Source organism: Buteo buteo, chromosome 28 (genome assembly GCF_964188355.1).
Source record: "Buteo buteo chromosome 28, bButBut1.hap1.1, whole genome shotgun sequence".
Taxonomy (NCBI): Eukaryota; Metazoa; Chordata; class Aves; order Accipitriformes; family Accipitridae; genus Buteo; species Buteo buteo.
This window is the reverse complement of record NC_134198.1, coordinates 11,071,189-11,089,719: the sequence shown is the minus strand read 5'-3', so window position 1 is coordinate 11,089,719 and position 18,531 is coordinate 11,071,189. Positions and strand designations below refer to the sequence as shown.

Sequence of the window (18,531 nt, the reverse complement as noted above, 5' to 3'; positions counted from 1 at the left end):
TGGCTTTCTATCCTGAAGAGTACAGGATTTTTTTGTTGCAATCGTGGGCAATTGCAGGGAAGAATATAAAGCTTGAAGCACAATGTGTTAAGATTGGATTTCCATTCAATATGTCCCACTGTCCTTTCTGTCTTACATATGAATTCCCTGTAGAAGTGGACTTACGGTTGTCTGACTTGCCCAAGAACAAGACCTTTCTGGAGGCTGTTAGAAGCTGTAGTGGCCGAGTATGATCTGGTAGTGTCTCTGCACTAGCAGGTAGTATTCATTGTGGTGGGTTTCTGTCCTGTTGATGTGTAGTTTCTGCATTGGAGGTTTCAGGGCAGGATGAGGATGTCGTCTGTGGTTACTTTTACGCCTGTAGCACATGAAGAGTGTTCCAGCAGAACAGGATCTGGTGATTACATAGGGAGTATCTTTAATATCTTTCCTTGGCCCTTCATCTCTCTGTCTTTACATCTCTCTGAAAGTGGTTTTCACAGTAATGACTTTGTTTCTGTTCCCACTTCTTTCCTGTCTGCTCTCTTGTACAAGAAAGGACAGGAAACAGCATTCTTCTGGAGTCCCCAGTTCCTTCACCTCTGTTTCAGGACTGATGTGCTGGAAAAGTACAGTTGTGTAAGCCTCCGCAGGCTGTCAGTACTGCAGCTGTGCACTCTGGCAATGGAGCCACACACACATACCCATACATCGCTGCAGAAAAAAATCCAGGTGCTTGTGCAACATTCCAGGTATTAGAGGAGATGCTGCTGTTGGAAAGCTACTGCTTTACAGAGCTGCTGCCTGTCTTTCTGCCTGCCTTCCTCCCCTGTGGCCAGTGGTGGTGAGCAAGCTTAATGAAGAGGTTGCAGGACAACCAGCTCCTGCTAACTGGCAACATCCATTTCACACTGCAAGGATTCTGAAGTTTGGGATCTTGGCCACATGCATGCCCATGGCTTAGTGAGGAGCAGTAAACGGCTAGTGCATTTCAGTGAAACTGACTCCACTGAGTTTCTAGCAGGATGAAGGCACTGCTTCAATTTTCTGATGACTTTGCATAGACTGACTAGGGAGAGAATGATACTGATTACCAATTGCCTACAAAAGAGAAATGTTAAGTCTGTAGTATTTGCCATGTAAAAGGTCTCTAGTTCTTGAAGTGATTGTGGCTTTGCATTAATTGCTTGTAGTTCTATTTTATTTTATGATAACCTGTAGACATCTTTGCAAAACCACTCACTCGCTTCTGTGCCTTCCCCTATCCTACCCTCTCCCTGCCAAAAAGAAAAAAAAAAAGAGAGAAGTGAAAAAACAGTAGACTATCTCAGCAATGGCCAAGAGTGCTCCGAGGGAGGCGTGCTGTAGAAGGTAACATAAGTGATCTGCTGGCGCAGTTTTGAGCTTAATGTACAATAGTGCTCCTCAGTGAGTTAATCTCCTGGACAAAGCGTAGCCACTCAGCCCATAGGAAGAAATATTAAGCCTTGCTTCAAAACCAAGTCCCTGCATCTGGCAAAAAGCAGAAGTGTGTAAATGCAGGAAGATGCATTTAGCATTCAGACTCCTGTGGGAATTTAATTGGGGACAAGGAATAAGCATTGAAGCCAGTAATAATTTCTGTATTTGGAAGATGGAAATTAGGGGTAATAAATTTAAATAATGGCTAGAGGGGTTTTTTCCCCACACAACTTACATAAGAATTATTTGTTTTGCAAACCGTTGCATTTAGAGAGAGGTATAATATTCCCCTTCCATAGCAAAGTGAAACTGAAGCTCCTGTGTGCGAGTTTGGTGTGCCTGCAGTTGTTCAGTTCCTAGCATGTCCTTTCATGTGTGTAAATTCTTTGGGTCTTTTCTTGTCTTTTGCCTTATGGACAGAAGATGTGCTTTCTAAGGACAGAAGGCTTGATTCCGCAGTGCCCTGATGTGTCCAGATGTAGCTAGTCAGGAGTGCTGAGTTCCTGGCAGACCCAGAAGTGGTTCATGAGTGAATTGGGCTAAATAGTTTTCTATCCCAGGCTATATTCAGTAACTGGAGAAAATCTTGGGTTTGGCTCTTCTGTCTCCAACTGCTACCACAAACTTCCTTAACTATACACTGACAAAAATGAGGAAGTTTCAAATGTTAAGGTTGGTGAATGAATGAAATGTTACAAGGAACTGCGAATTTAGAGTTTTCCAGAGAATGCCATACATACACCACCAGATGTATTGTTTTCACCATGATCAGGGAGTTTGTATATTATTTGGGGATAGCAGACAGTCCCAGCCTTGTTATTCAATTAGAGGATAAAACCACTGAAATTAACAGCTGGAACTCAAATTCACTTTTCACCAAAATGTTGTTCTCCCTCTCAAAAATGTCGGTATTAAACATAGTGTCCCTAAACATTTTTTTTTGGTAAGAATTAAAAGAGCTAAATCTTGTGGCATTCATTCCTCCTTTCAAAATGAATACTTTGCAAAGTAAATTTCCATGTTTTTTTAAAGAACCCTTTGCATAACTTGCAGGCACTACAGTGATAGTGGATACATTGTCTAGAAGCTCATGAATTTTTTTTTTAGTGAAAGCATCATTGTTCTTACAAAGTACGACTCATTTTTTCCTCTTTTGGGCCTTTGGAGGATGAATGTATTGGTTATTGAAGGCCTATACTGGACCTCTGTGTGTGCTTACAATGTTGATTTGTAAGGATATGCAATGTGTTGTCCAGCTATAATGACTATGAAGATGCAAGTAACATGGTGAAGACTAGTAAAACAGGACATCTTCTTTCTACATCATCTTTATTGAACAGACCTTTGCAGGGGGAGGGCATGAGTACAGGTTTCTCTTGAAAATTCACATGAATATTTTTACATGCACATTTTTAATTCGGCTATTTGCATCTACAAATGTAATTTGGGCAGTTAGAGTTGATCAGCAAGTAGAAGTTAAGGCAAGGCAGTGTTCAGTAGCTGCTAAGGTATCTGTGAATTCCACAGTTCCAGATTTGGTTAATGAAAAAGGTGCCGTGTAGTTGACTGCTAAATCCTAACACTTGTGGATTTATATTCTCTATTTTAAATAATATGGCTTATTGACCCTTTAGTAGAAAAAAAAAATTCACTTACCCTCGGGATGTGTTTTGTGTCTTTTATACCTGTCCTAAATAGATTCCAGAATGAAATGACTAAGTTAGAAGCCTTTTGGCATGTATCCTACTAATGGAATTATGTATTTATTCTATTCTATTTTATATTGTGATGGTGCTTCTTTGATTTCCAAATAAAATTAAAATCCATGAAGACTCTAACTTTCAGTCTTGTGTGCTGAGAACAAGGGGGAGCTCAGTCCATTGACATGGAAGGAAGTTTGGAGTCGCCAATGAATGGAACTATACTTCTGCTTTAAATAAAATATAAATGGGTTACTTTTAATAGAGAACACCAGTTAAAGCAGTCTTAATTTCCATGCAGCTTTATCCTGCAGTTCAGAAAGGGTTTGTTGACACTATACAGAAGATAGTCCTACTCTTTTTAATTGCAGCAACCAGTTTTTTCTTAACCAAGACCTGTACAGCTTCTTCGTTTATACAAGTATTTTCTATTTTTAAATAGTTAAAGGGTTAGATCTTGTAATAGACAAAGATATTTCAATCCATCTCAATAAATATTGGTACATTTATGCCTGACCTGAAATATCTAAATTACTTTGATAAGAAGATAGCTTTCAAGAACCTTATTTGCTTCTGTCTTGTCAATTTTCTCTTTTTTATTCTTTTTCTTTTTTTCTTCCCCCTTTTCACTCTTAGCATGATTTGCATATGTTGCTTAAATGGATAGCACTGGAAAAAGATTCCCCCCCCCCCGCCACATATATGAAGGAAAAAAGATTGTCCTCTTTGCAACTGTTTTAGCATAATGTGTCTCTTGGGAAACAAGGAAATTAATCTATTTTCCCAATGTAATGTTCATATGCGTTGTGTTACGTTAGTAAGAAATGTCACATTATGTAAACTTTTAGAAAGTTTGCTGCATGAATCTTTCATATTTTGGTTACAGAAATGTATTTCAGATTCCATGTCTTAAATCACGTGAAATGTTAATAATGTTTTGAGATGTCCTTTAATATTGTTAAGTCTTTTTTTCAAAGTTAACCTGAATATCAAAAATAATTAAGACCATTCTGTTTTCTGCAGTACTTTGGAAGTTTGCTTGTAATATTCTGTGTTGAACAGGCCTGTGGTGTTTGGACCTACGAGCAGGAAATAACAGTGAGTCAGAAAAGGAGGCTGCATTTTTTCAACAGAAGAAAGCAAAGATTTCCATTAGCTAGCTGTTTTCTAATTGCTGTAGTGTTTATCTTTGTTCATTATTCCGACAGTCTAATTTCAAGTGACTGCCTTTTTTTTTAAACAGAATTCTTCTGGGAAAGCTTGTCTGTCTGGAAGGTTGTATCTGGGTTTCTCCCACCCCCTCCATATTTGAGAGCCAAATCCTGCAGCCCCTGATTTAAGGACTTCATTTTTTGTGAATTCTTGCTTAGGCAGGTTCTCATTGAAGTCAGTGGAAGTTTTGAGGATAAAGTATGAACTTCAGGCTTAAGATAGGCTATTTTAAGAGAGGGGATGTGAGAATTTGAAGGGATTTTGCCCCAAAAGCTCCTCATGTTTTAAAGAGCTATAGCTGAGTGTACCTCATTGTAAACAGACAGTGTGTTCTTTCAATAGAGGACTTGCTGTCTGGCAAAATCTGCACTCTGCCTCCATGAGCTATAAATGCCAGTTTTAAGCAAAACATGTCTTAGCTATAAAACACTCACGTGTAAACTTGTGAAGAGGTTTTATCTTTGTCTAGTTTTTATCGCTGTACCAACCTTTAATTTTCAAACTGAAGACTTGTAACCATCATGCAAGATAATGAGTAAGTGTTGAGCAGAAATGAAACTGAAACGTTACTCTGCTGGCTGCTCCATCCTTACGTCTTGTACTCAGTCTGGTACTTTTTTATGAATAGAGGGACAAATATTTTCTCTGAGCTGCCAAGATATGCCCAATATACTGGTCTTTCCAACAGTGAGTAGCAATTACATTTCTATAAGATGGGAGGGAGCCTTCTTGATATTTACATGGTACTGGGACCAAAGGAATATCTGGCAGATTTGAAGCCTGAAGTTATGTGGCAGCACTTTGCATCAGCATTCATTCCCTTGTGGTGCAGATTCCAGAGGGGTGTTCTAATATAACAGCCATTAAGGCTATCCCTTTACTTTAAATGTCATCTTACATTGATGCATTTTAAAATGGGGAACACAGACAAGAGGCATGCTTCATCCTATGGGCACAGCTTCCCTTTGCAGGGGTTTTGCCAAGGATGACAGTCATAACTATCATCCGTCTTTCCACAGAAATCTCGTCAGTGGAAGCTGCCTGGAATAACATAGCCTTCAGTGCACTGGTACATGCCTTTTCCAGCCTTCACTATTCAGTTAGAGAACCTGAAGTGATGGTGTGTTTTAGTGTGACCCCAAAACTTTGTTAGCTGCTATGCTACTGAGACCTAAACCTGGGACACTTTGATAAAAGCTGACATAGGCCTACCATATGTCAAGGCACTGGTGATGCTGCTTCCCTCCAGAAAAAAAAAAAAAGGCTGTCCCTGCACCCCTTTGCCAGAAGAAGCAGCACTGAGCTCCATGTCAGCACCTTCTGCAGTGGGTCACAGTAAACTCAAATACTCCACGCTCCTCTGGTTCTTCGTCTTTCTCCCAGGACAGTACAGAAGAAAAATCTCTTCAGCAACTGCTTTTCTTTTTTTGTCTTCTGTCTTCTTCTCTCCCTTTATACATTTTTTTTTATTTGTCATCCCCTGAAATACTGGGTTTTTTGTTTTCCCTTTCCATCTGATTTCCTCTTCTTATTCCCTTTGTCCTAACACTACTGCTCTTCGTGTGATGAGGTTGGCCAGACTCACGTTTCTTGCTGCTGAGACCCTGAGGGAATGGGGAAGTCTGAAACAGCACAGTTGTTTTTCAGCAGTTCTTCATATCTGTGCAGGTCACTTCCCTAGAGCATGCTTTCTCCTACTCTACTTGATAAAGACAAGACGACTCCCTCTTATACCCATGGGGGTGACTTGATGTCATGTTGGTTTCAGCGCAGCATGAAATCACACAAGCCCCTGGTGGGTTTCAGAGAGTCGGCTGGCATTAGTGTATGTGGGTGGGTGATGTTGTCAAAAATGTCACTGAGGCGTAACTGCCTCTGCTGATCCAATATGGGCTCTCCTTGGCGTGTGGACAAGTGGCTCTAAGCGTCCTTGTATAAACAATTTTCCTTCCAGCTCATGATAGCTCTCAGCATGAAGTGTGCCTCATGACTAATTTATTCCACCCACAAGATTGAAAAGCCAGTGTGGGTTCTCTGCTTACTTGGGCATTGGTCAAGCCTTGATACTCATTAGAAAAATAATAATAAGTAGATCTCAACAGCAAACTGAGCTTTACAGAACTTATACTTAAATCAAACCAGCATCTCTAGTTTTTATTTGTCTACACACTACAGAGAAGTGTGGGTGTATAGTGCATATAGACATATGCATCTCAATGTGCACTACTATGTGCATGAGCTGATGGGAAGCTATTTCATAGTCCTTAGTTTGACATGTTGGCATTCTCGGAGCAGTCAAACACACAGATTCTGATATCCCTCCTTAGCTCCAGAATTCAAATTGCCTTCCTACATTGGGGTTTAGATTGTTTTGCCTTGCTCTTAATTTCCTTCTCTCACGTCGTGATTTTTCTTTTAACTCTGCTTTCCATTGTTTTCATAAAGAAGTTGGATGCCTTGTGTTACGTGCCTAACCCTGGACTGTATTCAACTCAAATAAGATAATAAAAACATAGTCTAGCAAATATGAGCTTAATTGCAGCGATATCAAGTATTATCCAAAGAAAGCAGAATGCTAACTCCTAATGCAGTAGAAAGAGAAATGCATTGAGTACAAAACCACATTATTTTATTATAGTGAGCAGTGTAAATGTTTGAAATATTCTGTGATATTGTTTTTAAGTATTTTTAGTACTCTGCTGCTAACATATTTTTCACATGGACAATTGTGAGTTCAGTGCTTTATAGCTTAAGTAAAAATTCTGCTAAGTGAAAGGTGTGTTAAAGTTCTGGGATATTATTAATATATTCATGATATATGAAGCTTTACCACGGCGTCAAAGATGTAGTATAACTTGGTAGTAATGAAACACTATCAAATGTTCTTGTGTAGATTACAGGGTCAGTCAGGCAGTGATTGTCCCTATATTTTTGTAGAGCATCTAGCACAACAAAGACCAGGCTCCTTGGGAAGTATTGTGATCATTTTTTTTCTTAAATAACATTTACTGCTATTTGCAGAATACCCTTAATGTTCACTCCAAATTGAACAGGATAGCAAAGTCATAGCAGCTAGAGGAGCTGGGCTCCCCCACCCTCTAAATGAAAGCTGATACTGCAATTGTGACTTCTTTCACCATGACTATTAAGGCTAATGGGAATAAGGCGAAACCCAGCATGAATGGTATGTGTGCCTAGAAGGGCAACTGCGAAGTGTTCAGCTCCTTGTTTTAGTTTGGCACACTGAAATTTGTGCTGAACAGAAATTAGTTTCTTATCTTGACTCTTAACTGCATTGTATGCCAGGTGCCGTAGCACGCACTTCTATTGTTTCTAACAAATTACTAACTGGGGGTCTAAGTCTGACAATGGAGAGCACCAGCACCTCACTTCTGAGTAGTCAAATTTGAATGAAAAATACTTCGAGAATCCTTCTTTCAGAAGAAAAGATTTACAAGGCCATGAGTGTGTGTGAAGAGAAAACTTCACAGGGCCTCATTGTCTATGCTTCCTTGTTACTGTTCTCGAGCAAGATACTGAAAGTGAGTACATTCAGGATACCTGCATGCAGGATTCCAGGCAAAGCCAGAAAGCCACTGAAAAGACTCTCGGGGTAGAATTAATCTCAATTAATTTTATATACTTGGATGTTTAAGTTTGTCACCTTGGACAGTGAAGTAGATTTGAGACTTCAAAGGAATCATATACATCTGTTCTGTTTAAAATACTTATCTTGAGATTAATTGCCCCATATGGCTGCCCGTTTCTTCTTATTGACTAAGACGATGCCAGGGAGATACCTAAACTGGGGCAGACAAATGCCATCCCTGATGACATGGTTGGGACTCAGTTCAAGTTTTACTCCAGGTAAGAAATCTGGTAATGGTATAATCAGATTGTACCTAACTATCTCTGAATCTCTCCAAAATGCAGCTTCTTTTCCAGTGTGCGTTAATTTGTAAGCAAAGGATACAAATAACTTTTTTTCCTTATATTTCAATAAAGGCTCATAAAGTTTCAATATCATAAAAATTAAAGCACTTTTTTTCCTCTTTTATTTGCGTACAAAGTTATTTTGGTCATTGCACTGGAAAGATCTCAGAACAGATGGAAGCTGGAGCCACAAGCCAACTGATTTGTTGTGTGAATCACTTCTCTTTCCTTGCTCCAGGTTCCAGTGCAGTGGTCCGATATGATCACGCTGAAAACCAGGATGACCAATTATGGCCTACCTAGGTACCAGTGGCTGACCCATGCTTGGAATTTCTTCCAGCGGGAGGTAAGACGACAGTTAATTCATCAGCTGAAGTAATATGTGCTTGGTAAATGTTATCTGCTAAAAGAAAAGGTTTGGTTTTAAGTGAATGGGTAAATAAATGCAAGTTCATTTAATGTGAAACCCTGTGCAGTGATGATATCATTTAACATCACTTGATATCCAACTCTTGAGCTTTTGTAGGGCCTTAAGATGCTAAAACACCAAAAAAAGGATATTACTAAGTTCAGTTAAGTTGCTACACTGTCTTCTCCTTTGCCAGTGGGGTTAGGACACCAACACCTTTTAGGATTATTACAACATATAAGAATATGATGTATATAAAATTAAAAATCTGCAGGTAAAATAAAGTGAACATTTCTATATGCTGCTTTAATATTAAACTGTGCTCTCCTTCCTGTAGTCTGTTAGTTTCCTTTCACGGACATACGTGTTTAGCTGGAAATGAGTGGGAAAGAAAGTTTCCAAAAAGATGCCAACATTGTCTCTTTGGCTGAGGTTTGAGAAAGTGATCAGGGTTTTTATTTCCTTTGACAGGGGGCGGGGAGCGGGAAACGAACCAAAAAGCTTCCTTGTGTATTCACAGCTTTGCCCTCTAGCCTACTAAAATTCAGAACTGTTTTTAAAGAATGAAGTATTATGTTACAAAAACATGGAATTGCCCAAGGTAAAACCCATTAACTCCAAATATAACTCATGTGCAGGAAAAGAACTCTTTAAATGCCTGTCATTGTGCTGCCCTTGTTGAAATGTTGAAATCTATCATTGTTGCACAGATTTCCTGTTTATTTAAACATTTCCTGGCAGCACTTGGTTAGTCTGTATTTATACTAAAACCTGAAAGAAAAAGTGAGGACCACATGAGGTTACCACCCCCCACCCCCCACCCCAGTCCCCTGCACTGGCTGTGCAAGTGCTCTGTGAAACCGAGTAATTCTTCATACACAGGCAGAGTGTTTGTGTCTGTTCTGTATCTGAGGTAATATAATCAAATGATCTTGATTTCCTTGAATAGAGCTGTTACTGTATTTTGGTTTAAATGTATAGGTTGATTAAATTAAAAGCTGCCTCTTATCCTCCTGGTTGTTGTAGTGTTGTCATAATGGCTGGGTTTAATATGAATATTAGTAATAAAACTTCAACTATGCCTTAACTCTTCAGGGGGAGAAAAAGTTCCTTTTAGAAGGTAGATTTCCTATATTCCATCTCTGACCAGAGGAATGATTTGGGGAGAGTTTGAAGTGAACTGAGAAGGCTCTTTTACAGCTCATTCCTATTGGTGGGCTCTCATTTTTATTCCGTCTAGTCATAACTCAGATGGTGGATGTGTGAGCCTTCTATGTTCTTTATGCCTGAATGAGCATTATACTTGGGGCCCTTCTTCAGTCAGCATTATGGTTTCTTTCCTAAAGAAAAAATTTATAACTAAAATTTTATTCCCAAATATTCAGCCTGATCAGCTTTGTGCTCGCTCTTCTGTATCTTTTAACATCTGAGAGAGATGGGAAATGTGTTTTCCCCCCAGTGCCCTTGCTGGTCTAATATCAGAGTTGTGACTGTGCTAAGGAAGATGGGAAGGGTCAATTGAAGTCAGGAAGGAAGAACTGAGTGGGGGGAAGAAAAGGTTTGAGAGCGTTTAACGAGGTGGTCTTTGCAATTACAACGAGAAGCCAAAGCTTGAGCTTTCCATGCATAGAAAGTCCCGGGTTGGGAGGATTTTGACTGACTAACAAACTGATAAAAACAGAGACATTAAAGCTGTGGTGAAAAAGGAAGAAGTGAGATTTGGAACAGGATGGCTGAATTCAAGGCATCGTGTGTGCCAACGTGGTGTGTGAGCACTGATCTGCTCGATTGTGACCGAGTAATGGTGTGGTATACAGGACTGTGGCTCTGAAGCGTGTAAGGGGGGCAAATGTTCCCAAGCCCGTGGGTCAAAGGAACCAGGCAATGACTTACAAACACTCAGGCTGGTACTGGAGAACATCCAGACAGAATAAAGCACCATCTTATTCCTGCAGCAAGGCTTTTTTTCAGTCATATCAAGTCCCCATCCAATGCCTAAGAAAATCTAATGTAGCTGCTTCAGCCCTTTTTTATGTGAAAGCAGCTAGGAATGTAGTAGGCTGGTCGTTTGGCTTTAAATCTCTCAGTGTGCTTTGCAGAAGAGAAGACAGGTTGTTAGTCCTGGTGGTTTTTATAGCCAATTATGGCTCATCTGCTTTGCAGCCAGACTTCCTGCTTTTATGGTTGATTCTATTGCAGTGTTTATTTTAGTGTGGTACCCCTTCGTTCCATTTTCCTTTTTCCTTTCAGTGTTTGTGATTTCTATACGTTTTTTCTCACTTTTAAAATCTTCTCTTCTTTTTTCTGTATTCAGATGAATCTATGCTTTTTCTCATCTAGTTTTCAGTAGATGTGTCCACAGTTGTAGCCTTGCAGGAGTAGTCCTCACTAGTAAGACCTTAATCATAATTTCCTACTACTTCCTTCAGCCACAGGTATACTTACTCATTAGCCACCCTTTTGACATGCAATTATCATGTGTTAGTTCCTTGTAGTAAGGATAGCAGAATTACAGGGTAGGACAATTTCTGTGAAGCATCCTTTGAAGGAGCAGTTGGGATTTAAATGACAGAGCAGTATCATTGGCTGTTTCTGAGGTGTTCACTGGTCACTACATTAGATTTTTCACCTTGCTTTTGTGTCAAAGTACAGCAAAAGAAGATATGTGGAAGCTCTTGTAGATTTTTTTAGTCCTACATAAATATTTTGAAAGTTGTTAATAGGAATTTATTTAGCTTTTTTGATGACCTACTTTTTCATAAAAGTAGCATCATTATTGCTGATCTTGGCTAATCCTTCCTTTGCAGTTTAAATGTTGTGGGGTGGTGTACTTCACAGACTGGCTGGAAATGACAGAGATGGACTGGCCGCCTGACTCCTGTTGTGTCAGAGAGTTCCCAGGATGCTCTAAGCAGGCACATCATGAGGATCTCAGTGACCTTTATCAGGAGGTAAGAAGAAAAATGTGGATATTTTGGAAGGCTTTGTAAAGTCTTCCCGATCCAGTCATTTTCCAAACTCAACACTTGCAGTGTGGCAGAAAGGTTTGTAGAGTAATTGTGTTTATGGAAAGTGTTTATTGTGTTTGTTTATGTTTAATTTTTATTAATGCTGAAGTGGGGGGAGGAAGGAAGAAGGGAACGAACCCACCCAGCCACCCTTACCTTGGAAGTGAGGTAAGGTAGTAGCAATGCAGTTAACATCTGAGATATGCTTAAACATTGAGGTATTTGTTTTATATTGGTTAGGTTGGAGATTAATTTTTTTATTTTTTGATTGGAGCAAATTTTGTTTTGGTGTAATGTCCTGTCTCCAGCTTGCCAAACTAAGAGAAATTCTATTTACCCTATGGTAATGAGGACTCTAGTGGTCTGTACAGTGAAGGATGCTTTTGAGAAGTCCTTTAGAAGATGAGAGCTCTCTCGCTAACAGGGCTCACGCAAGGAGACAGGTAATTCAGTTGCTCAACTGCGAGCCTGTATAGAAACTTTGCGTGAAAATGCTCTTTTTCTCTAACTCTTCTACATTACAGTATGATTATTATTTTAAAAGAATTAAAAAAAACCCAAACTTGAAAGTAGGATGGGCTTATTTGAACTCAAAGTCGGTAAGGGAGGTGATCATGGTAGCAAGTCATTACTGTTCTTAGGGTGAAAATTACAAAAACAAGTAAATATGTTCTCTACTAAAACTCTTTTAACTGTTCTTACAAAAATGTTGCCTAAAGTTACCTTTATCTGGAGACTGCTTTGCTACTTGCTATTTTTTTTATGCTAACAGACCTCTGAAGACCTCTAATTGTACATTCAGTAATGTCAGAATGACCAACAGTCCAGGCAGTCCAATAGCGACAAAAAGCATGTCTCGGTCAAGTAGTTACGAGGATCCGAGAAGAGGTGCATTCTTCATTTGCTTGCTTTCAGAGTAATATAGGGTACATAGGAAGGAGGGTGGGTCTGAGAAGCGTGCTTTCGGATGTTGCAGCATGAACATTTCTCCAGTGGACAGTGCAACTCCTGCATTATGGAAGAGCACCCAAAGAACTGTTTTATCTTGTCCGAGTCTCTTACTGCTCTTCAAGACTCCTGCAAGTGTCTACTACGCGGCTCTTGTTCCAGAGTTACGGAGAGATACCTCTGAAGCAGGGGAGATTCATTATATAAACAAGCCAAGAAGAATATTAGCTATTGCCAGGAAACAATCAAGTTTTGGGGAAATGGCATCACTGACATGGAGTGATTTGCTAGGTTTGTATGGCATTGATGCTCTGAGCAGAAATTACGTAATCTATTCTGGGCTTTCAGACCTGCATCCTAGGCCTTGTGTACTTCCCCGAGGAAGAGAGAAGATAGAGCTGCCAAAAGGCAGGTGCCTCAGAAGGCTGGTCTGTGCTAGGGAACCTTAAAGACAGCAGCAGAGGCTGTTTTCTTTCCACCAGCTACTTGCAGAGCCTCTCCTGCCTTATGGCAAGGCTTGCAGCACTGGTTACACTTAAGAAGTGTCAGTCTCTGAATGGGAAAGCCATTTGGGCTTCTTCTGGGGCCTGCCAGTCTCTCTCACATTCTTGGAGGAGAAAGAACTGTGACTCACTCTGCAATAATGCTTGCTTTTTGTAATAGTGTGCCAGTATTGATACCGTACAGACCAACTCTGCCGTAGAGAGCCCTCAAGGAGTGCAAATGTACAGAAGCTGCAGAATGTTCATTTGCCCCGAGCATCCTTCCTGTTTATGTGAAAAAGCAAGAGTATGTAAACAGTGTCACTCAATGAAAAACTAATTTTTGAGCTCAGGATGCTGAAAAATTTCTGAAAAGGACTACTAGTCACTGCAGTGTCTTGACAAAACTGCAAGGTTTTCTCATGTCATCTCTTCTGCTAACACTTCATTCCCACAACCATATTCCAGGAAAGTGATTCTCTGCGCACTTCGTATGCTCAGGTTCTTTTGGTTCTACTTGGAGGAAATTAATAGCCAAAGATGATGATGGTATAGAACATAACGGCTGTATTAAGACCAACTTGGTAAAGGCAAAGGCTGCCTGGCTTTTTTCCTGGAAGAAACCTAAAGGGCACATTTATGGTTCTTCCCCTACCATACCCCAGAGCATTTTGGATGGATTCAGCTCTTAGCAAATTTATTTTTCATTCTCAACTGCAGAATCCATTCCAAAAAGGGACAGGCTGTGTTCTGTTTTACCAGCCACAAAAATACTCTGTTGCTCTTTGAGATATGTAAAATATTTGGTTGGCAAAACATTTTTTTTTTCCATGGTGCTTGCCTGTGGGTTTTCTCACAGGCTCGTACAGTATACTTGCTAATATGTTTATCAATATTGTGCAAAACCAACTTACACTTGCAAGGCTAATCTGTCTGAGTTCTGCTTTGGAGAGTTGAAGGAGAAAAGCTTTTTTAGAAAGTGATTCAAAACAAACTCACATAGTCTGGTGGTTTGAGAGGGAGACTGATGAGATTAGCTTCACTAGCCTAAAATTGGCTTGTGTAAATGCTTCGCAAGTCCATTCTGGTACTTCAGAAAAATTCTTTGTAGTACTTCAGAAAACTGAAGTTCGGTTTGGGTAGGATTAATAAAATTGTTTTGTTGTAGCTGTGCTGTAATTTTCTGCTGGGATCTCAGAGCTTTCTGTAGTTGAAGTTGGAATCCTTCACAATACAATTTTGGTAGAAATAAAGGTGGCTTGCTTACAGTTCTGCTTGAGAATATTTTTGGCAGGAATCATGTTTCCCCTGCTGGATTTTGAAAGCTGTTTTTCAAATCTGTTAGTCTTCTTGGAATGCTTTTATTCTGATGAGCTTCACCTTTGGTGCAGTTCATGGAACAGACTAACCTTAGAAAGAACATGGTTGTGAGGGAAGTGTGCCAGATGATGATGTGGCCTCGGAGGTTTATTGTGGTCTGAGGACAAGGCGGGGGAGCTCTGCCCATCTTGTGATCGGGAACTGTAGCCTAAATAAAATGATTGGTAGGAGTTGATATCTTCAGAAAAATTAAAATCTCACGTTCAACATTTTTTCTTCTGTTTTCTAGCATAATTTTGAGTATACTCAAAATTGGAGTATACAGGAGATCTGTTGAATGTACTGATGGTTTATCTTTTCTACTCTGAGAAGTGCCTTATTTAAGATCTGGTCCTTATTCTATGATGTTGCAGTAAATCAGAAATATATGCTTTGTTTCCATTTTAAGACTGAAAATATAAAATGGCCTTTGTAGTAAATATGGATCAGGCCTTTAATCCATAGCTCTGCAGGAGTTTCAAGCTAATTCTTCTGAATGATAGCTGCGAAGTTTTATACTTTTTCTGAGTTGTCAACAAGAGCTCCCTGTTTAGTGACAAACTTTTCCTTTTGCCGAGGAAAGTATATTTACGTACTCTTTAGTTGCACACTACCAACTATGAATGTGTTGCATAAGCAGAACTAAAATGCATAAATGTGAGGATAACAGGGGTGCTTGGATATTTCTCAATTTTGAAACTGATTTTGAACGTGTATTAGAGCAGAACTGTAAGAACATCATTAAATGGAGGGAGGCAGTCTATCTAGATTGGGCATAATTTGTCTCAGTTATGTGTCTGTACTGCAGGAGATGTAGGCATTAATGTTATTGCTCTCTGTTAATGGATGTTTCCTCTAGGCAGTGAATGAACTGAATTTGAATACTGCTGTGGTTGAGCATTTTTAAATTGTGACCAGCATGTACCTTCATCCCTTGAAGTTATCAAAAGTATTAAAATGCAGCCAGTTTCTCTGTAATTAAAAACAAATTTGGAAAGTAGTATAATTACAACACTGTCTTCTAGTTGAAGGAAAAGAGACACCAAAGTGACAATTTTGTTCCTCATCAAGTTCAATTACATTGCTTTTGCTACAGTGTTGGTTTTTTTCTTTTCAAATTTCAAAGAATCCCCATTTATTCCTTGTTCTGTGTCTAAACTGTGTTAGTGTTTAGAAAATGACACAGTGAAATGATGAATGGAGCAAAGACGTTGAGATCCTTTAACTTACTCTGGTACGATTATCATATAGTACATTAATTTTATTTAGATCCTAGACAAAAATCTGTTGACTGCAGTGTAAATTTTGTGTGTGAGGCAGGAATTGGGCCTTTCATCAAATATATTCAGGACTGTAGCATTTTAAATTGTTGGCTTTGGGGAATTTCAGTGTGATTGAAAAGTGTTATTTATCATGTCCTATCTTCAGATTCTGTCACTTGGATCAATTGTTTTTTTTTCATAGAAAAGCTGTAAGAAATATGTAGTAAGGTTATAAATGCAAAAATGACATTTTGAAGACAGTGCCCATTTTGATGGGTTCCTGATGTTCTCTTCTGGGACCACTGCCTGTTAGTATTCGTGGTGTTATCCCATTCAGTTTGTTACTATGAATTTGCCCTTGCTGGCTGTATTCCTTTGATTTTCGTACTGTGAAGCCCTGCAAAGTTTAGAATAGAGAATAAGCATTGGCCAGAGTAGCTAGGGGCCCTCTCTTCAAGGTTTTATCCTTTCTGTGACTGGGCATCACCTTTCCTGAGCAACAAGCTTGTGTTTGCACTGGATCCTTGCTGCCTTACAAGGGCTTGGGAGCTTTCCTGAAGCCTTGTACAGTAATTAGTTGGCCACGTAAGCAAACTGTGGAGCATGCACTAATGGTTTGGAAAAAGCTAAATTTCCATTTCTGGGAAACCTCAACTTGTGGTGTTTTAACAAAGTTTTCATCAGACTTTTTCTGCGTAGGTAATAATTACTGTTATTCTGTAAATAATTGCAGAGGTGGTGTATGTGACCATCTTTCTAATACAGCGTGTGGACAGTCAGCTCTTTGGAGGAGGGTCTAGCTGCCTGCCTGGGTTTGTGCAGAGCCTGATGCAGGGCGGGTTGTTACAGCTACTCTCACAGCAGTTCGGGACATTACTGTGCTTTAAGTAGTAACAGCCCAGTACAAGATAGGAGGCAAAACTGGATCTTGGTATAATACCATCATAATAATTGACAGGGAAGTTTCTACATTCAGATCAGAAATTAAGCCAGTTAAATTTAAAATACAGTCTATGGATGGGGTTGGTAGGTGGAGTGTAACTAGCACAAGTGGATATGCTTTTTGCAATGAGGAGATTCTTCTAGTTCAAGAATAAAAAGCAAGAGTAATGCCACATGTATGTGGTATTATTACCACTAAGTACTAAAGAAAGTCTGTTTCTACCTCCTGTGTTCTGGAAATTTGTCAGAAGTCCTCTGTTACAGGTTTTTCTGTTCAATGCTCCTTACTCAAGCAGTATCTGGAATTTAATGACTTTTCTACTCCCTAGGGATTTTCTGCAGAACTATTAAACTGGCATACGAGTCCAGATAAAACACTAAAAGAGAAAAGGTGGGAAAAAAACACTGACGAGGTTATGCAGGGCTGTAGATCTTTCCTAGAATAGTGTTTTAACTTCAGATCATGGTATTATTTGTAGAAAAAAAAATCTAAAGAGTTTAAAATAATTGACAGCCTTGAAGGTCTGCAATTTAAGGAGAGAGACAAGATGATTAAGAGGATTTAATGGCTTTTAAACCTTTGCAAAACCAGTTGAGCTTCTTTAAAAATCAGTGATAGTTGATAGGAACTCAGATCAACTTTGAGTGATTTCTGAATTGAAGAGTAGCAGAGATCTCTTGGAGCTTGTTACATGCAGTGAACTCTCAGTGTATGAGAAAACTTAAAAGATGGCATTATGGAAGCCATTAAAAAGTAGGCAAAATAATTTTCAAAGTATTGTTTGAAGGAGGTGAGAGAGAAATTTTGGGGAGCCAGAAAAGCCAGTACTAGGTAGGATGAGCTAAAGCTTGGGAACCGCAAGCCAATTAATACTGACTAACTTTTTAAAATCTATTTTTGTTTCATAGGGATGCGGTAAAAAAATTTACACTTTTTTGAGGGGGACGAAGCAATTGCAAGTGCTGAGATTTCTAGGAATCTCTATTGGAGTAACGTAGATCCTGACTATGATCCTCACTATTACTTTGCTGTGGGCTCTGTACTATGACAGAAGGGATCCTGGGGCGGATCAGATCATGGCCCTGAAGAGCGATACCTCGCAGCAGCTGTCATGTCATTCCGTGGAGCTACTGAAACCAAGCCTGACAAGGATCTTTGAACATACATCCATGGCAAACAGCTTTAATACACACTTTGAAATGGAAGAGCTGTAGTAGGTGATGCAATGAATCTGAGAAGTCACTAGAGTTTTAATAGGTTTTTGTTATTTTTATTCTGTTCCATCAAGTATGCCAAATATACCAGTCTTTGTATGCTTCAGAAAACAGCTAATGAATGGAAGTGAAGGAGGCCAGCATAGCAAGAAGGATAAGCCTGTCAGCCTCTTAGCCATGGCCTCAGCCATGAAACAGAGTTGATTTTGTTTGTTTGTTTTTTTAAAAGGCACTCATTCGCTGGGCACAGTAGTATTTAACTTATTGTCACAAGCTGTGTGATGTGTAAAATACTGATTCATTCACAGGTAGACAAACAGAACCTCTAAGGAAGCATCACGGGAAAGGAAGAGAAATATTCGTCTTCTGAAGAAATGAGTGTGCTTTGGACAAACAAAATGTGACTTCAGTTGAAATTGACTTTTACATTTTTAATAAGCCATTTGGAAAATGTCTTAATCAGGGATCTATGTATATATAATTGTGTGTCTTTGTGTGTGCATGGAAAGTAGAACTACAATTCAAGTCAATACTTGGATTTAAAAATTTGCAAGAGTTGTAAAAAGGGCAAGATTTTCTTTTTTCTAACAAAACCTTTAGCCTAGCTGTTGTTGTTAAAGA

The 18,531-nt window shown here is 39.3% G+C and overlaps 1 protein-coding gene across 1 annotated transcript; it reads left to right on the top strand.

Moving 5' to 3' along the window:
* Nucleotides 1-4,163: 4,163 nt before the first annotated feature.
* Nucleotides 4,164-17,932, top strand: LOC142045482 (tetraspanin-12-like; the record flags this gene model as incomplete). Its single annotated transcript, XM_075059054.1, is given in 4 exon segments — nucleotides 4,164-4,238; nucleotides 8,524-8,631; nucleotides 11,502-11,645; nucleotides 17,605-17,932. Coding segments are annotated over 4 exon segments (633 nt in total), but the record flags the coding sequence as incomplete, so codon positions are not given.
* Nucleotides 17,933-18,531: the final 599 nt, after the last annotated feature.